Here is a 21,827-nt window from a genome sequence, read left to right as displayed (position 1 = left end):
ATTACCCATTTAAAACATAAGTGGAAAACATCTGTAACTTTTATTTTTGACCAGACTATTTTTTTGTGCAAGATTTCTATTTCTGCAGTGCTTTTGTTAGGTATCAAAGTTCTTCCTTCTTACTGACCACCGCCATTAGCATCTTCACTCCTTACTCCTGAAGATGCGACAAACAATTGCCCACGAGTAAAATATTTCTGGATTCTCACTTTTCCTTGTGATTGACCTTGGCTTTTGTTGGCAGTCACTGGAAAACACAATTTCACATGAGACTGTATTTGTTTTTTTTTTTTCAAACTGGGAATTAGGAAGTAAAATGTCAATTTTGATATAAATACAATTTCTTTTGTACCATGTCCTGTAAAATTGTTAGCTTTAATCAAATTTGAGTGTGGTGTTTTTGCCTATTAAATTCCTCTCTTCAATTTTAGGCATTGTACAGAAAAGAACAGGTGAAAAGAAAGAACACCATGAATGTCCACCCCCTTGTATGTTGTGTCTATGCGGGGACATCTTTACTAAGCTGCTCAAGTGTTTAAATTAACCAAAGCATGCCATCTCGACTGGCTTTTGTTGCATCCAGGATTTAAAGTTCTGCTTTTTGAACCAAAAGCACAGCAGCACATTACAGTTTAACCTCCAAAGGGACAACCCAGTTCTTTGCATAATTGCATGAACTGTATGCGTATTATATATACAGTGGTGTGAAAAACTATTTGCCCCCCTCCTGATTTCTTATTCTTTTGCATGTTTGTCACACAAAATGTTTCTGATCATCAAACACATTTAACCATTAGTCAAATATAACACAAGTAAACACAAAATGCAGTTTTTAAATGATGGTTTTATTATTTAGGGAGAAAAAAAATCCAAACCTACATGGCCCTGTGTGAAAAAGTAATTGCCCCTTGTTAAAAATAACCTAACTGTGGTGTATCACACCTGAGTTCAATTTCCGTTGCCACCCCCAGGCCCGATTACTGCCACACCTGTTTCAATCAGAAATCACTTAAATAGGAGCTGCCTGACACAGAGAAGTAGACCAAAAGCACCTCAAAAGCTAGACATCATGCCAAGATCCAAAGAAATTCAGGAACAAATGAGAACAGAAGTAATTGAGATCTATCAGTCTGGTAAAGGTTATAAAGCCATTTCTAAAGCTTTGGGACTCCAGCGAACCACAGTGAGAGCCATTATCCACAAATGGCAAAAACATGGAACAGTGGTGAACCTTCCCAGGAGTGGCCGGCCGACCAAAATTACCCCAAGAGCGCAGAGACGACTCATCCGAGAGGTCACAAAAGACCCCAGGACAACGCCTAAAGAACTGCAGGCCTCACTTGCCTCATTTAAGGTCAGTGTTCACGACTCCACCATAAGAAAGAGACTGGGCAAAAACGGCCTGCATGGCAGATTTCCAAGACGCAAACCACTGTTAAGCAAAAAGAACATTAGGGCTCGTCTCAATTTTGCTAAGAAACATCTCAATGATTGCCAAGACTTTTGGGAAAATACCTTGTGGACTGATGAGACAAAAGTTGAACTTTTTGGAAGGCAAATGTCCCGTTACATCTGGTGTAAAAGGAACACAGCATTTCAGAAAAAGAACATCATACCAACAGTAAAATATGGTGGTGGTAGTGTGATGGTCTGGGGTTGTTTTGCTGCTTCAGGACCTGGAAGGCTTGCTGTGATAGATGGAACCAATAATTCTACTGTCTACCAAAAAATCCTGAAGGAGAATGTCCGGCCATCTGTTCGTCAACTCAAGCTGAAGCGATCTTGGGTGCTGCAACAGGACAATGACCCAAAACACACCAGCAAATCCACCTCTGAAAGGCTGAAGAAAAACAAAATGAAGACTTTGGAGCGGCCTAGTCAAAGTCCTGACCTGAATCCAATTGAGATGCTATGGCATGACCTTAAAAAGGCGGTTAATGCTAGAAAACCCTCAAATAAAGCTGAATTACAACAATTCTGCAAAGATGAGTGGGCCAAAATTCCTCCAGAGCGCTGTAAAAGACTCATTGCAAGTTTTCGCAAACGCTTGATTGCAGTTATTGCTGCTAAGGGTGGCCCAACCAGTTATTAGGTTCAGGGGGCAATTACTTTTCACACAGGGCCATGTAGGTTTGGATTTTTTTTACTCCCTAAATAATAAAACCATCATTTAAAAACTGCATTTTGTGTTTACTTTTATTATATTTGACTAATGGTTAAATGTGTTTGATGATCAGAAACATTTTGTGTGACAAACATGCAAAAGAATAAGAAATCAGGAAGGGGGCAAATAGTTTTTCACACCACTATGTGAAGTTGACTCACTCGCTTATTAACAAAAACACTATTTCTTGTTTAATTAAAAAGCTGAAATTTGACAGTATTGTACATCTACAGCAATAGGTTATCTGCTATGCTAGAACAGTTTGACATATCAGTATTTAGGATTAAAATTACCCCCAATATACTGTAAAAACTAAATACTCTAAAATCTCAAAAATACTTTAATTTGATTGAAATTTGGTGACGTTACAGAAAAAAGAAAATGAACTGACCCGTATTTTTTTTATTTGTCAGTAATAATACTGTAGTAAGTGGGCTATCCTTAGGCACGGCATCCTTGTTTTCAATTCGGTGCTAAGAATGAATTACACTGAGAAATGGGGCTACAACTTTATACAAATGAAAGATCTTAGCACAAGCTACGTGGAAAGATGTTAGTTTGTCGACACACTATAAACTTCGGGTGTGGGAGCCAGGCATTGTGGTTGTGAGGGTAGTTGTATTGTGAGAAGCAAAAAAGGGAGAGATACAGAGAAGTACAGGAGCAAGTAGCGTCCTTGGGTACATGCAGTATGCTCTATTCTGTTGGAATCTTCTTAGTCTTTGTGATGCGATATGACTTTCATTCAAATCAAGTTGCAGGTAGACGTTGTCCCCATTGCATTGTCACTTTGTAGAACAACATTGTTGGTAAAATACAGTACAGTATACACACTGGGTATATATATTATATACACACACACACACACATACATAAATGCACATATAAAATTTCAAAGAAACATTTGTCAAACTATTAAGAAGCTTATAATATCAGTCCTAGTAAACATGAAATTCACTTTTCTTCTTACAAAAAATCAAACAGCAAATGCGAACAGCTGTCTGGTTTTCCACACTGTAAGAATCACTGAATGATCAAGACATTCCAGACACCAATTCCTTTACATTTTTCAACCGAGAGTGACTGACTGACACTAACAACTTAAATACAATAGGGACCTAAAATAACTGCCATATGGAACATACAACTGTGAATAATTTAAAAGTAAAAAGTAGGCCAAGAGATGAGTTACATAAGACAGAAAGTGTTAGAAGTGTTAATTGGTTTGTTAAAAAAATACCTGTGGGGTAACAAATGTTTATGGACTCCCTGTGTGTGTCCAAGTACCCAACCATTCTTAAACTTTTTTATTAAGGAAAATTGTTAAAGTTGCAAACACTTCCTGCCTTTTTAGGAGATCCATGCCCAGACTTCCAGATGGTGTTTCTCCATTTTTCTCTTCAAACCATAAATTAATAATAAAGTAAAAAAAATGGTTTGAAATTCAACACAAAAATAAAATATTTGGTAGGAGATCAGTTATATTTTAAAATGTTTTACATACTTTCACTGTCAATTTAGCATTCATTTTGCAATTCAACTGCTTGTCACTGAAGGCCAGTAAAATGAGATACTGTTTGAGAATTATACTGTATGTTTCCTCCATTAAACAATGAAGTGACAAAAAATATTCAGACAGAGGTAAGTGTACGTACATTAAACAAACTGGAACAGATTAAGTGCTGTGATTCAAAATATAACATGTGAATGTTATGAATGTGAATGTGAAAAATGATTTGAGAAGCTCAAAGTTGGGAACAAGCTGCCCTTAGATCAGTTCATAAACTAAATCAAACATTAGTGGCACATGTACAGCAGACAAGTCAAACTGAAGGTAGTTTTTCCTTGTGGCAAAGTTAGACTGAGCCTCCATAAGTACAATTAATATGGCAGGGAAATGCAATAAATTAAGTTAATACTTTGTCAAGTGCTAGGGACAAGCTAGCAGACAATACATTTTTACAAATTGTTAACTCTTTGCTTAAGTAATAAAAGATATCAATCCAAATTTGTACTTCTACAGTGTAAATTATGATTTACAGCTAGTCACAAAACAATACATTTCATTATTGTGTACAGTAGACTTGTAAAACAAAAAATCAACCCTTGTATAATTAAAAATGTCAGTGAACCAAAATATGTTCAAGACTTTCTTCTGTATGAATTTTATTAGTTTTGTGTATGTACTATGGAAATTACGATTCCATGACCCTGCTCTTGACAAGTGGGTTTAGAAAATGAATGGATGGATGGATTGCAGTTGGATATTAACCAGCCCAGTGAGCCTCAGTAAAAGTACAAGAAAGACTGTCAAACCAGGATTAGGTTAGGTACGCCCTCATAATTTACAGCATCACAGCCGCTGTTGCTTCAGTACATAATCACTGACAGCCATACATAAACTGGGAAGCAAGCCTTTGCCTCCTCAAATGTAAATTCCCACATCAATCGAGAATCAAAGCGGCTTTACAAAAAATATGCCCCGAAAAGTTCTAGCCTGCAGGTGATTATTCAATCTAATGCCATTGGAAGTACTTAACTATACATGTGTGTTGCTAACCCACATAATAGATATGTAATTGGTTCTGATTTATGCAATGTATTGTATCCGTATCTTTCTGAAATGCAGATAGGGAGATATTTTTTGAAGTTTGTACACTGCACTACATTACAGCAAGTCTTTACCCAATTCTATCATTGTTATTTAATAACTGGAACACATAATGCAGTTAGTGGGTCATTCTGGGGGCGGGGGGGAATGCAAAATTTTTAAAAAACAGCTACTTTGTCTATAAGAAGTTAGTACAAATCATTTTATTTGTCACCATGCTAATAATAAAAAAGCTAAATTTATGTGCTACTGTATTAGAGGAATATTCTTATATAAGGGTGAACAAGCTGACTTAAACTGTACCATTTGTGCAATTTGAGGCAGTCAATGCATACAAGCATTCTCCAACTAAAAAAAGATTTTCTGATGGAAGGCTATTTTATTATTTCTCTTCTCTATGTTTCATCAGTGCTGTGTAGCATTTTTCTTATTCTCCTGTTTTTATAAATATAACCTCAATGTATAAAAATTGGCACGGTGGCGAAGTGGGTAGCGCTGCTGCCTCGCAGTAAGGAGACCCGAGTTCGCTTCCCGGGTCCTCCCTGCATGGAGTTTGCATGTTCTTCCTGTGTCTGCGTGGGTTTCCTCCCACATTCCAAAGACATGCAGGTTAGGTGCATTGGCGATTCTAAATTGTCCTTGGGGTGTGGGAGTGTGTGTGAGTATGTGTGTGTGTATGTGCGCGCCCTGCCCGGGGTTTGTTTCCTGCCTTGCGCCCTGTGTTGGTTGGGATTGGCTCTAGCAGACCCCCATGACCCTATAGTAAGGATATAGCAGGTTGGATAATGTATGGATGTATAAAAATTGCAGTCCAAGATTTATTTTACAAGCCAAAGTTTTCACATTCTAATCTCCCTTGTAAGATATTTTTGTATATTTTGAGACAAAGTTTTTTTTTTTTGAACTTTAAAAGCCAGCTGCCCATTCTGGGGCCTGCTTAGGCTGTAACCTGCCTGGTAGGTTTTTGGAGCAGGCTGGTCTGAGGTGAGCCTTTTCTGCGTTGGCCTGTGAAGGTTCTAGCCTGCATTTTGGAGGCCTGTTCATGTTTGGAAATCAAATTCATAACAGCTTTTAAACACTAACACATTTAAATATATTCATGTACACATTTTTACAAGAACTATAGAAAGTGAATCACATAGAATGAAAGTGAGTAAAAAGACTATATGTGACATACAAGACCTCCATTAAGTTGCTTACTAAGAAGGAGTAAACAAAAAGAAAATGTAAAACATTGTTGATTGTAACCTACTGTAGTAATGTTCACACGCTATTAATGTAGAAGTGGGGAAACTCGATCCTGCAGGTTTAGCAGGGTTTTTGTTACGGCCATGATTATATCTCATGAGCAGAAGCTTATTTATATCTGAAAATAAATCTCATGCTTAACTGGACCCCTTGATTAATGAGAGTTTGGTTTTTGCTTTAATCTTTTAACAATTATTCACACTGGTTCATATTCTTATTGAAATCAATGGGTTGTTTTAAGTGTCCCTCAAAGTATTCCAATAGCTGAATGAACATATGATGAATACATATTGATTTCAGCACTGAAGTTTTAATTAGTGTCTGTGATTCAGATCAGTATTTGTTAAATCACAAAAAAAAAACAAAAAAAAAACAAAAAAACACACTTTTATAAAAATAAAGGATATATCTAAATTAAACCATGTAAATACACTAATAGTCATAAAATTCTTCCCTAAAAAAAACACTCGCCACATTATGTTAAAAAAACAATAATAAATTTTATTTATTGGGTGTCTTTCTAAACACGCAAGGTCACCTTACAAAGAATTAAACAATATAAGCAGGAACCAGATAAAAATAAAATTATCAGCAATACAGCAAGAAAGAAGTAAACTTCAACAACAAATGATATGCCGGTACGAAGAAGTGTGTTTTAAGAATAGTTTTAAATTTTTTAACTGAATCTAGCTGATAAATATGAGCAGCAAGAGAATTCCAGACTTGCGGATCACTGAAAGAAAAAGCTCTGGCTCCCATAGAACAAAGTTTTAATGTGTGGCACAGAAAGTAAAGATGAGGATCTGAGAGTGTGGGAAGTGGTATAAGTCTGTAAAAGACCACTAATATGCGGAGGAGTAAGACTGTGGAGAGCTTTAAGTAGTAAGAGCGGTATTTTAAAAATTGTATACGGTAGTAGACAGGGAGCCAATGAAGTTGGAAAAGACCAGGTATAATATGCTCAGTGGACTTAGAACAAGTGATTATCCTAGAAGCAGAATTCTGTATAACTTTCAAACGATGGACAAGTTTTCTAGCAACGCCAGATTAAATGGTATTACAGTAGCCTATACGTGAGGTAACTAACGCATTAACCAAAACTTCACTATGTTTTGTCAAAACTGGACAAAGTCTAGATATAGAGTATTTTGAGGATAAAAAAAAAGCAATCACTTATTTAAATGAGATGAAAAAGAAGGGTACTGTACTATACATACACACACACGCACGCATGCATGCATGCATGTACTACCGGTCAAAAGTTTGGAGACATGGGACAGACTGCCAAGAAAAGGGCAAACTGGAACTAATCTAGATGAAAAAAATGAAGGGAAGAACTAGATGTACAACAACATACGAGGATAAGTACAGAGCCCTCCATAATGTTTGGGTCATTATACATAGGTATAGTATCTTATCCCTGAACTAATGCAGTAATGAAACACACCTGAGTAATCACAAATACCTGCCAATTGTCTCAAACATTATGGTACCCTGAAATGGGGGGGCCACGAATAAAAAGTGTTGTAATTTCTACATGTTGTGACTGAAATGTATGCAAATACCCTTAAAGTGTGCAATCTGCACTGTAATCACAACGGGGTAAACCAAGGAAGCATGTGTCTTTGTCCCAAACATTATGGAGGACATTGTATATCAGAGTCTGATGTTTGAGAAACAAATGCCTTACAGGTCCTTAAATGACTTATTTTTTAAATACATTGCAAATACCAGCGTCATCTGCAACATTGAAAAGACAAGTCTGGGATGTTGGCCTAAGAGGCAGAGTTTCAAAGAAAAAAGCTATATCTAAAACTGGCAAATAAAAAAAAAAAGATTAAAGTGTGCAAAAGAACACAGACATTGGACAGAAGAGTGTATTATGGTAAGCATCCGGGAGTCATTTTTTCCCTACTGCAGACGACACCGCTATTTATCTTCAGCCACCTGAGGAAAACAAGGTTCCTGGAACAATGAGCATAACCAAAAACTGATAATCATTTCTAAGGAGAATGCTGGAGATGAGTGAACCAACATCTTCTCTTGGGATTCATATTTGAGTGTGTATAGGTATTTTCCTTACCCCACCGAAAATGATCCTGGTGATTTCTAAACAAAGCAGACAGACCTAACCTAACAGAGAAATAAAAAATACATAAATATTCTGTATAGTTTATAGAGTATTTTTCAAATCACCAATTTTTTTTTACATCACACTCAACTTAAAGTGAAACTATAGGGTCTAATACTTTAATTGTAACAAACAACTAACTGTCTTGGAAATGTTTTATATTTCCACTACAAATGTAGTCTCCTGTCAATTAGGATTAACAAGAAGAGAAAATCCAATTGCATGCCTAACATATCAGCTGACACTGCACATGTCAATATACGTAACTTTTTTTTTATATAATGGGGCATTTTAACTTAATGTTTTTTCCAATCAAATCATACTGTGCCACATTTGAAAAGCCGGACACAAGAAAGTGGAAGTTCATCACTGATAGAAGACTTGGCAAATCCAAAAAAACATGTATAAAGTAGGACTGAATGAAATGTTGTTTGATCTAATATATCAGATACAATTTTTCTGTCAGTACAAATTTCTAAACATATTTTACTGGTAGGGTAGAAATTTATAGAAATCTTGCAACATGTTTAAACATAAAACATGCTCTCTGGGGCATTAGCATCTTCAAGGTAATGTTACTGTACATAGAATTGTTTCTAAAAGTATCTAGTAAATGAGCATACTATTTAAGAACAACCATCTGATTGGTGATAATTGGTGATAATCCCCTGCACTCGGAATTAGATTATGTGGAATTGCTTGTATTTTTTAAAATCACAGCAATTTGAATCAGGGAGGAAGGACACGAAAAAGCATTGTCTTGTACTGTATTTGCATGGCAGCAGCTCATGTACCAGTAAGTGAAAAAGAAGCTGCACTTTTATTGGTTCAAGCCAGAGAGGTGAACACCTGCTATTACATTCCTTTGAGTAGGAGGCTGTTTAAAAATATTTTGACAGACAAGAGGTTAATTTGAGGTTGAAAAACATACATTAATACATCAAAAACCATCAGAATGTTTATTAATTATACTGTGAGATGGACATTTTGCCATATTGCTCAATCCTAGATACTGTAAAAATATCATATTAATAGATAATTTCTGAATATTTGAAAAAAATAATTAGTTCACTTTTAATAATCACCAGAGTTAGTCCATTTAGTCTGAAAAATTAACAAAGGGGATGGCATGCACAGTAGCTTTGTCACAAAACCATGAAAATGTGACCATGAAATGCTCTTTTTTAAATTCTCACTTTTTTAAACCTATGCTTGCCCATTGGAATTTTGCACAAATGTTTTACTAAAAATAATAAAGTACTTAAAACCCATGAAAGAAAAAAAAAAACAATATGATCATAAAAGTTTAGCTAGATGAGGGAAAAACTTGATGTTTATGAATATGTGCAGAATTGAAGATGGATTTTGCTGTACACAACCCTAGAGTCATTAAAAAAAAAAACTATAAATGTGTAAACAATCAAAAGACAGGTTTGGTTGAATTGCTAGTAAATCCCTTTAGAGTCTTATTATTTGTAGTAGTAGTAATAATAATAATAATAATAATAACGATAAACAAATTGCCATTTTGATTATCTATATCCCATAAAATTAAATGGCAAAGGACATCTCCTTGCATGTGCACATAATGGTGATAAATAACTATGTAGCTATAAATGTGAAAAGAAATGGACTGCAAGTTTAATTTTAGAACATGGCCATTCCATTTTTCCTTCCAGCTGGGCATGAATTCAAGAAACACATCAACTGTCAGTGTACGCGGCTAACAGTTTTGCTGAAGGTTGCGCTCATTTGCCTTTGGTTCAATAACCTTAAAGAAGCCAAGAAAATTACTGGCTGGTAGTAAAATTTTATTTTAAGCAGATACCCTACAACAAGAAAAATCGGAGTTTAGAATTATAAACCGTTCTTCTGTTTACTGAACAAGGCAAAGTATCTTTACTCATCCTTATGTAACTGCAGAGATGCAGCTCAGTGGTAAATAATGGTTTTCTGTTCGCAGCTACTAAAGCACATATGCCACTAAGGTTTAAATTTCAATGTCTTCAGAAAAAGTTTTAAATCAAATGAGATATCCAAAAAGGAGAAGGAAAAAAAATTACATCAAAGAAAAAAACTGAAGGGAAAAATTTCTGAGATAAACAAATACTTAACAGTTTGGACCTGCTCAGAATTTCATCAACTGTAAAAAATATCAGAATGAGAGGTGGAGTTCTATTTTCTAAAGGCTGAACAATTTCATTTATTGTTTCAATTTACATGTTGGTTTGTAGTAAGGTTTATTTCTAGAATAAACCCCAGTACTCATATCCTAATGAATCACAGTAAGAAATAACACAAAAATGTATGCCCTTATGTATTATTAAATGATCCTAATGGCATAGATCTCCTTTTATATAATGCATGCTCCAGAGAGCAAACCACATTCATATTAGTTTACTCTGCTCTGAACATTACCACATTTTATCGCAGTTATTAATAAACACAAAAAATAAAGGCCAGTAGGACAAGAGATAGCAATTATGGGAGTGAATAAGTATATTTTTTATTTATTTTAACAATTTTCTTATATTAAACACATTTAGCATGCAACACATATGCATGATTATCAGGAAAGGCCTTAAGAAAACAGAAAAAGAATGCTAATTCTAAAGAAATAATCCACCAGTAAAAGACCTGCAGAGTTTAAAGCAAATGTAGAAAGTAAACCACACACTGTATTGTTGATGGAACGGTCTCCTTATATAAGGGATAAAGACAGAGAAATGAATTTTAGAAATCTGCTGAAACATAAACCAGCAACCACAGTACAATGCCCATGCCTGATTTTAAATCTCCCACTTCAAGAATTTCAACAGTAATTTGCTACATTTATTGATAGCACATTAAGAGAATCCTACAGAGATTATTAGCTGCTTTATTTTATTTGAGAGGTTTCATTAGTATTACTTTTAGGCTTCATATTACAAATATTTGGCTGTATAAGAACACTAAAAAAATTACAAGTAAGCATTACAATTACAAGCAAGTCTATATTTGGCTCACATTTACAATACAGGAAAATGAAATATTACCTTGATCATTTTCAGAATCCCAATGAAGAACAACAGGAAATAATCAAGTTCTTAAATCCGTTTAGAATCCTTACACTAAAGAGTTACTGCAAATAATTTTTGATTTCTCAGTTGCCTACTAACCAAACCAACTAGTTCACACTACAAATGTATGGCATAATTTAAATATTTTTTCCTAACAAAAGGTCATTGCACCATTCAAAAGACACAAAATATTTTGTGTACAAAATAAAATGCTTGACTTATGTTTTTAAAAGGAAAATGTGGCTGCATGTTCAATTTATCACTGTCATAAATTTACATAAAATAAGTATATAATAAAAAATATCAAGAAATCTCAAACCCAGTACACGTTCATAATTTCCAAACTGAGGTTTGACAAGATGCTCCGTATTCTTCAGTCAAAAATGATAAATAATCCTATTGTGAAAAATAAAATATTCTACTGTATGAACTTTTATAATTTTTTGTAATCATGTCATTAATACAACTTGTCTATTCAATTCTTATTTTAAATAAAATAAATTCCCATTTTCCACAGCCAACAGATTGCTTCCATATTATATTTTAATTATTATTAATATCAATCAATTTACTTTTGCGGGGCAGCACGGTGGCACAGTGGTAGCACTGCTGCCTCGCAGTTATAAGACCCGGGTTCACTTCCCGGGTCCTCACTGCGTGGAGTTTGCATGTTCTCCCCGTGTCTGCGTGGGTTTTCTCCGGGCGCTCCGGTTTCCTCCCACAGTCCAAAGACATGCAGGTTAGGTGGATTGGTAATTCTAAATTGGCCCTAGTGTGTGGGCGTGTTTGTGTGTGTCCTGCGGTGGCTTGGCACCCTGCCCGGGATTTGTTCCTGCCTTGTGCCATGTGTTGGCTGGGATTGGCTCCCGTGACCCGGTGTTTGGAATCAGCGGGTTGGAAAATGGATGGATGGAATTTACTTTTGCCATAGAATTAGTTTAGAGCACTGTAAAACAACAAATGGTGACCTTAAAATATTTTGAGAAACTTTAAATAAAATGAAAGAATACATTTGTTATAACTGGCATTGAACTTACAAAACTATGTGTGTTCTATATTATGGTTTGGGGCCAAAATATTTTTACAACTGAAACAAAGCACCCAGTGCTGTGGAGTTTTTTACATTGGAATAGCCATCCAAATCCATTGGTATGTACATCCAACAATTTCAAAATAATGTTTCTCAATGTAAGATTTTGAAGGCTTTCAATATCTCATCATCTATAGTATATAATAACATCACAAATTTCTAAAAATCTGAAGAATTCTCTGCGCGCAAGGGACAAGGCCAAAAACCAGTATTGAATATCCGTGATTTTTAGGCCCTCAGATGGCACTGCATTAAAAACAGGGATGATTCTGTCATAGAACTAATTGCATGGGCTCAGGAACACTTCCAGAAATCAATGCCATCTACAAACACAGGTTTAAGCTCTAACATGCAAAGAAGCGATATGTGAAAGTGATACAGAAACGCCACAATCTTCTCAGGTCCAAAGCTCATTAAAAATGGACTGAAGCACAGTTCTGTTCTGTTGTCAGACAAATTGAAGTTTGAAATTCTTTATGGAAAACATGGATGCCACGTCTTCTGTGCTAAAGAGGACAGGGACCATCTGGCTTGTTATGAGTGCTCAGTTCAAAAGTCTGCATCTCTGATGGTATGGGGGTGCATTAGTGCCTATGGAACTGGCAGCTTGCACATCTGTAAAGTAACCATCAATGCTGAGAGATACATACAGGTTTTAGAGTCACATATGCTCCCATCCAGACAACATATTTTTCAGGGAAGGCCTTGCATATTGCAGCAAGACAATGGTAAACTTCCTACTGCATCTATTTCAATAGCATGGCTTCGTTGTAGAAGAGTCCAGGTGCTGAACTGGCCTGCCTGTAGTCCAGACCTTACACCAACTGAAAACATTTGTTGCATCGTGAAACGAAAAATACAACAAAGATGACCCAGGACTATTGAGCAGCTAGAATCCTGTATCAGACAAGAATGGGGCAACCTTCATCTACCAAAAGTCCAGTAACTGGTCTCCTTAGTTCTTAGTTGTTTACAGACTGTTAAAGAGGAGGTAATGCTACACAGTGTTAAATATGGCCCTGTCCCAACTTTTTTGAGACATGTTGCAAATCAAATTCAAAAGGACCTTATTCTTTTCTTAAAATGGTACATTTTCTCAGTTGAAATATCTGATACGTTTTCCATGTCCTATTGTGAATAAAATATGGTTTTATGTAATTTGCAAATCATTGCATTCTGTTTTTATTTACATTTTACACAGCGTTCCAACTTTTTTGGAATTGGGGTTGTATAGGGTGGTCCAGATCTAATTATGCAATTTTCATTACGCTATAACTTAAGTTTATTACATAGAAAAATCACCCGAAAAATCCCAGACCATAGAGAAGTGTATGAACTGACAACATGAAGAATCGTCTTTGCGCCGAACTGGAATCGTCCCACATAAATCAAAGTCATCCAGATGATCTGGATCTGCATAATTAGTTCTGGACCACCCTGTATTTTTTACAGTTGTGTTTGAAAGTTTGTGAACCCTTTAGAATTTTCTATATTTCTGCATAAATATGACCGAAAAACATCATCAGATTTTCACTCAAGTCCTAAAAGTAGATTAAGAGAAACCAGTTAAACAAATGAGATAAAAATATTATACTTGGTCATTTATTTATTAAGTAAAATGATCGAATATTACATATTTGTAAGTGGCAAAAGTATGTGAACCTTTGCTTTCAGTATCTGGTGTGATTCCCCCTTTGCAGCAATAACTGCAACTAAACGTTTCTGGTAACTTCTGATCATTCCTGCACACCGAGTTGGAGGAATTTTAGCCCATTCATCCTACAGAACAGCTTCAACTTTGGGATGTTGGTGGGTTTCCTCACATTAACTGCTTGCTTCAGGTCCTTCCACAACATTTCAATTGGATTAAGATCAGTACTTTGACTTGGCCATTCCAAAACAATTAACTTGATTCTTCTTTAACCATTCTTTGGTAGAAGACTTGGGTGCTTAGGATTGTTGTCTTACTGCATGACCCACCTTCTCTTGAGATTCAGTTCATGGACAGATGTCCTGACATTTTCCTTTAGAATTCTCTGATATAATTTAGAATTTATTGTTCCATTAATGAAGGCAAGCCATCCTGGCCCAGATGCAGCAAAACAGGCCCAAACCATGATACTACCACCACCATGTTTCACAGATGGGATAAGGTTCTTATGCTGGAATGCAGTGTTTTCCTTTCGCCAAACATAACGCTTTTCATTTAAACCAAAAAGTTCTATTTTGGTCCATCCGTCCACAAAACATTCTTCCAATAGTCTTCTGGTTTGTCCACATGATCTTTAGCAAACTGCAGACAAGCAGCAATGTTTTTTTTTGGAGAGCAGTGGCTTTCTCCTTGCAACCCTGCCATGGACATCATTGTTGTTCAGTGTTCTCCTGATGGTGGACTCATGAACATGAACATTAGCCAATCTGAGAGAGGCCTTAGAAGTTACCCTGGGGTCCTTTGTGACCTATTACACGCCTTCCTCTTGGAGTGATCTTTGTTGGTCGACCACTCCTGGGGAGGGTAACAATGGTCTTGAATTTCCTCCATTTGTACACAATCTGTCTGACTGTGGATTGGTGGAGTCCAAACTCTTTACAGATGGTTTTGTAACCTTTTCCAGCCTGATTAGCATCAACAACTCTTTTTCTGAGGTCCTCAGAAATCTCCTTTGTTCGTGCCATGATACACTTCCACAAATGTGTTATGAAGAGCAGACTTTGATAGATCCTGTTCTTTAAATAACACAGGATTCTCACTCACGCCTGATTGTCATCCCATTGATTGAAAATACCCGACTCTAATTTCACCTTCAAACTAACTAATAATCCTAGAGGTTCACATACTTTTGCCACTTACAAATATGTAATATTCGATCATTTTCCTCAATAAATAAATGACCAAGTATAATATTATTGTCTCATTTGTTTAACTGGTTTCTCTTTATCTACTTTTAGGACTTGAGTGAAAATCTGATGATGTTTTAGGTAATATTATGCAGAAATAAAGAAAATTCTAAAGGGTTCACAAACTTTCAAACACAACTGTAATAAGGAAAACTAGCTGGGTTACAATTCTCATCTAGATTCAGGACAAACCACAACAAAGTCGCAAAACTTTCTGCTGTACTCAGTACACACAGTATGATCTCAAGCTTCTGATTTATAAATATTTTTGGTTGTCAAAGTAAAGAATAGCACTTCTGCTTTACCACCTAATAAAGCCCCCCTAATGATTCATCACATCCACCCTCACAAAGGCTTTCAAGTAAGCTCCCGAGGCTAAGATTAAATTGGTTTTACAATTATTTAATAATTAGACAGTAGGACACTGCACAGGTGCTCATAGGTATATAAGTAACTCTGGAATGTTGTTTTGAACTAAGCAATATTTTGGGATTCTACATATTGCTAACATTCAATAACATGACCCATATTCTGCCTGACAAAAATGGACAAAATATATTAATTATAAAACATTAGTTAGTGCCAATTTGGCATATTATACCAGAAATATCAAATGCAAGCTTTAAAAACTTTTGATTTCCAAATTCAAATACCTCTCAACAATTTAATCAGTCTAAATAACTAAGCAAGTGAAGGGAACTCTAAACCTGGCAGACCACAGCATGTTAAGTCATTTGTAGCAGTGTTAATCCCCATAAAGTATTAACTTCATCATAACCTTCTAAAACAAGTTATCTGAAATAACAACAATTTTAGATAGAATTAAAAAAACACCATAATCCCTGCATTACAGAATTTGCATACAACACCAAGAATAAGAACAGACCAGCACAAAAGGCTGGTTTCTTAAGTAAAAAAATCTGCTTTGCCCATTTTGATTAGTCTGCAGTTAAGAGTTATGCCCACCAAAATAAAAAGTGGAACACACGGCACCTATGGTTTTCACTGATGTACGCTAAACCTAAATCTAAAAATGATTTTTTTTTTTATGAAATAATACTGGATACACTTCAAAATGATACTATGATATACATAATGGAATTATCAAAATATTTCTGAGGATGCATGTGTGTGGTACTATAACATGTAGCTTCATCTATCACCTCACATCTGAATGAAAAGTGACATCAGTGCAAGACAAAGGCAGCCAAGGAAATATTTTACAACAACATGAAGTTTTACGCAAACTAAGCACACTTAACAGAGATCTCTGTATAGGCACTAGCAGTGTCAGATGTTGCGTAGGCAACACAGACAATGCTGATCAGGCCCAAAGTGGTTACCCAACATAAAGAAAATAAAAGAATTGATGAGATGACAATAGAGCATCAACTTGTGACAATCAGAGAAATCGCACAAACATAAACAGGGCACCACATATCCAGCAATTTATACACCACTGGAACAGACTTTCACTGCAAAGAGATCTTCAGTGTTCTAAAACTATACCTGAAATGCATCCGTCTACAAGGGAATTGTGAGAGAAGCAAACGAGTAGATCTGATTGATCTATACCAATTTTGAATTCATATCTTCACTTAATTATAAAATTGAAAACACGCTCATTGATTTGGTGGGTGTTCGTACTGGTACCATGTTAGGGACATAATTAAAAACAAATGACAACCTCAAATGTCAAAAAACAAAAAGCGCAAACTTATAATCAGCTATAAGTATCCCAAACACTACTACATTATTTAAACACAGTTTTTAAACATAATTTAGGTTGTCAGTTTCTTTAACTACCTCAACAGTTAAGGAAGGACAGAAAACTTCCAATACAAAAGGGTTCATTTAACATCACAGTGCTCTGGAGTAAATTAAATACTGCTCTTCTTCAACAGGTGAGTAGATAAGATCAGGGGAGGGCAATCTCTGCAGGTGTGGTCAAGAAACTGCAGTTCATTAATGTGTCTTTTGTGTCCTCTTTAAGCCTTTGACCACTAGAGCTGTTATTTGGGACATTTATTTTTCTTGAATGCCGCTTATATTTTAAAACATGAAAATACAAAATTCATCTTTATCTTTAATTGAAAGTAAAATACCTGTATCTTTTTAACCCTGGTAAGAAGACCAGGTGATGAAGTGAACATGGTAGCAAAAATGGGATTTTATATATAATTAAACAATAAAATTAACCCAACTCTGAAAATGCAATAAGCAGAACTGGTCTATAACTATTATCTAAAAATGGGTACTTTTTTTGATCATTTAATCTAATGTAAGCACTAACTTATTATTTAATTACTGGAATTAATACTCCTCGTTTACTTGTTTGGAAGAGTATTTTTTGTTTTTATAAACATAAGAAATGAAGAGAGAGACAGAGTTCTACCAGTCCATAGCAGGCAGCGTTCTATCCCACACTATAGCCTGCAGAGAGAGTAACAGCAGCAAAGGGGATGTCAAATTCCAAAACTGTCAGCTGTGTTTCAGGATCAATCCTGGACTCACTGGAGACAGTGTCACAAAACAGAATGTCGGTAAGCTACAAGCATAATGTCTAAAGTTGCCCATCTTCCCCATGGTGTATTTTCCTGGAGTAACTTTAATCACTGGCCCAAACTACCACAGTTTGGAAGATGCACTACTGGATTTTTTTTGTTTTTGTGCGTGTGTCTGCATCCATCAGATTGCCTCCTTCTTTTGAACACTCCTTTGGCCTTGCCAAGTACAATAAACGATTGAAAAAAGAAAAAATATTTCTTAAAATTATGATGTGTATAGTACTGAGTCTTTCACGTATGTATAATTTGCACTTTTTTAGTGTTTTGCACTAACATTTCTGTTGGGCCTAGAGCAATGAATATCCCTTCAGATAGCAATAAAGTAGTTACTAATTACCTATTCATGCACACAGTCTTGTGAGGCATGATACACTAAGCATTATCATTTCATATCATTCCCATAAGAATAACAAAATTGGTATATACTGAGCAGTCTAGTATTTTTTTAATCAGTCATGTACAGATGCACAATAACACAGATTACAGGTTACCACCATCATGAGTTTTACTACATTGGAAACATGAAACTAATCCATACATATTTCCAACTTAAATCAACTGTCACTTTTAGTACAAATGATTACTCACACATGGACATTTGTTCAGCATGTGCAGATAAAGGCAATTAATGCACTTGCCATTAATTAAATGGAGTATCATTATCACAGATTAAAACACTGATAATAAATCTAGAAAACCAGCTAATAGTCTTTGTAGGTAACAACAGGTCCATGAGCATGGTATTTATAAACACTATCAATTCTATAGTGTTGTAACAAACCAATCTCTAATCACCTGAGTAAATATTTCAAATCTACCAGTGCATTTGCCAAAATACTAATAAACCACTTCTGAAATCAAAGACTGTGTGACTAGTGAATGGTATTGCTTTGTTTTGAACAGTATTAATAATTACACAAATTATAAATAGTATAATGGTGTAACGGTATTATTGAAGGACTAGTACAATGGCATGTGCTGCTGCTGCTGCCTCACAGAAAAAAAACAGACTGGATCCAAATCTAAACCTGGATGCTATCTGTGTGGAGTCTATGTGTTCTTCCCATATCTGCAAGTATTTTTTTCTCTCCTAACATTCTAAAGAAAAATAGATTTAACAGGTGACTATAAATTGGCCTGATATGAGTAAGTGCAAGTGTGTGTATTTGTGCCTTGAAATTTGCTAGTAAACTATGCAGGACTTCTTCCTGCCTTATTCCCACTCCTGTCTACAGTACTAAATTGAAATAACCTGAATCCAGAAATAGATGGAAGCATCAGTGCCAGCAATCCAGCACAACTTAAGGTTAGGTCTAAGTGACAGCCAGATGACAGAATTTCAAATCTCATAAGATTCAGTTGAGATTAAAATTTGACAACACTAAGAACAATAACGGCACAGAATGTGCTTTGGAAACCTAAAGACTACCCAGCATGTGTTTGGAGGATGGTTTTATATACTGTATACAGGTGCTGGTCATAAAATTAGAATATCATTACAAAGTTGATTTATTTCAGTAATTCCATTCATAAAGTGTAACTTGTATATTAGATTCATTCATTACATACAGACTGATGTATTTCAAATGTTTATTTCTTTTAATTTTGATGATTATAACTGACAACTAATGAAAGTCCCAAATTCAGTATCTCGGAAAATTAGAATATCAATTAAGACCAATGCAAAAAAAGGATTTTTAGAAATGTTGGCCAACTGAAAGGTATGAACATGAAAAGTATGAGCATGTACAGCACTCAATATTTAGTTGGGGCTCCTTTGGCCTGGATTACTGCAGCAATGTGGCGTGGCATGGAGTCGATCAGTCTGTGGCACTGCTCAGGTGTTATGAGAGCCCATGTTGCTCTGATAGTGGCCTTCAGCTCTTCTGAATTGTTGGGTCTGGCGTATTGCATCTTCCTCTTCACAATACCCCATAGATTTTCTATGGGGTTAAGGTCAGGCGAGTTTGCTGGCCAATCAAGAACAGGGATACCATGGTCCTTAAACCAGGTACTGGTAGCTTTGGCACTGTGTGCAGGTGCCAGGTCCTGTTGGAAAATTAAATCTGCATCTCCATAAAGTTCGTCAGCAGCAGGAAGCATGAAGTGCTCTAAAACTTCCTGGTAGACGGCTGTGTTGACCTTGGACCTCAGAAAACACAATGGACCAACACCAGCAGATGACATGGCACCCCAAACCATCACTGACTGTGGAAACTTTACACTGGACCTCAAGCAACGTGGATTCTGTGCCTCTCCTCTCTTCCTCCAGACTCTGGGACCTTGATTTCCAAAGGAAATGCAAAATTTACTTTCATCAGAGAACATAACTTTGGACCACTCAGCAGCAGTCCAGTCCTTTTGTCTTTAGCCCAGGCGAGACACTTCTGACGCTGTCTCTTGTTCAAGAGTGGCTTGACACAAGGAATGCGACAGCTGAAACCCATGTCTTGCATACGTCTGTGTGTGGTGGTTCTTGAAGCACTGACTCCAGCTGCAGTCCACTCTTTGTGAATCTCCCCCACAGTTTTGAATGGGTTTTGTTTCACAATCCTCTCCAGGGTGCGGTTATCCCTATTGCTTGTACACTTTTTTTTACCACATCTTGTCCTTCCTTCACCTCTCTATTAATGTGCTTGGACAAAGAGCTCTGTGAACAGCCAGCCTCTTTAGCAACGACTTTTTGTGTCTTGCCCTCCTTGTGCAAGGTGTCAATGGTCGTTTTGGACAACTCTCAAGTCAGCAGTCTTCCCCATGATTGTGTAGCCTACAGAACTAGACTGAGAGACCATTTAAAGGCTTTTGCAGGTGTTTTGAGTCAATTAGCTGATTAGAGTGTGGCACCAGGTGTCTTCAATATTGAACCTTTTCACAATATTCTAATTTTCAGAGATACTGAATTTGGGACTTTCATTAGTTGTCAGTTATAATCATCAAAATTAAAAGAAATAAACATTTGAAATACATCAGTCTGTGTGCAATGAATGAATCTAATATACAAGTTTCCCTTTTTGAATGGAATTACTGAAATAAATCAACTTTGTCATGATATTCTAATTGTATGACCAGCACCTGTATGATCCATTACAGTCCAGTGAAACCAGCCTTCTAATCAACAGCCATTTGAAACGTCCAAACCCCGAGACTCAGCAGTGCTTGTCCAAAGCCCCATTTTCAGACACCTTGCCCAGCTCTGGAAACAATTCAAGTCTTTTATAATGCATTTACAGAAGTGCATATATATATTACTGATGCCGTTCAACCATGTGGTTAAAACTGTTAGCTGATACGCACAAGATTGAAAACCCAACTGCCACTGCAGGCTCAGCAGCTTAACCTGGCCGAAACTACTCCTGGACAAACATGGATGTACGATACACCTTTGAATTTTGTCTGGTATAAGAGACCCTTATAAAGCCTGGCTGAATCATTATTTTATCACACGTTATTATAATGAATGAACGTCTAGAAAACATGCGTTTATTTAAACATCAGCTTTAACGAATATGTTCTGTGGGCTCAATCAAGATTATCTGCTGTATGTCAGTTCTCACTAAACAAGCTATAGGGCCACTTCTGAAATCATAAAGATAAACAAGTGTGTACCATACACCGTCTTAGGACAAAAGAGATAAAAAATACATTCCCATACGAACTGATGAAAACCTTTATACAACAACGTAAAAACATTTGCTTAAGTATCTATCGCCAGAGAGATATAAATAGCACAATAACCATACTGCATATTTTATTACCGCATTATTTACTTCGTAGCCACCATAAAATAGTTCACAATAAAACTACAAAATATAACGTTAATAGTTAATAAACACAACTTACAGTGTATGCCCGCAAACATTAACCATCAACTTTAAGAAAGGGTTTCTGTATTTTGTTGTTTTGCAACGAGGACAGCTCTGTTCGTCCATTCTGGAATGGTGCAAATTAGTATTTGGTCGGGAGTATTAATAAATCACCAAAGCACCGCTTTGGCAAACCAAATTTACAACAACGTGTCACCTTCAAATGTAACCGATGCAACAACAAATGAGCTGAACA

General features: G+C 36.1%; 1 protein-coding gene across 1 annotated transcript in view; it reads right to left on the bottom strand.

The window, feature by feature from the left end:
• Window positions 1-21,827, bottom strand: part of mnat1 (MNAT1 component of CDK activating kinase) — a 171,144-nt gene extending 149,317 nt beyond the window's left edge. The window contains exon 1 of the mRNA XM_039741847.1: window positions 21,609-21,827. Coding sequence (XP_039597781.1) covers window positions 21,609-21,697 — 89 coding nt within the window. The 5' untranslated portion in view covers window positions 21,698-21,827. The remainder of the gene's footprint in view (window positions 1-21,608) is intronic.

The sequence above is a fragment of the Polypterus senegalus genome, chromosome 18 (assembly GCF_016835505.1).
Source record: "Polypterus senegalus isolate Bchr_013 chromosome 18, ASM1683550v1, whole genome shotgun sequence".
NCBI classification, from domain to species: domain Eukaryota; kingdom Metazoa; phylum Chordata; class Cladistia; order Polypteriformes; family Polypteridae; genus Polypterus; species Polypterus senegalus.
This window is presented reverse-complemented; position numbering and strand designations above follow the sequence as displayed.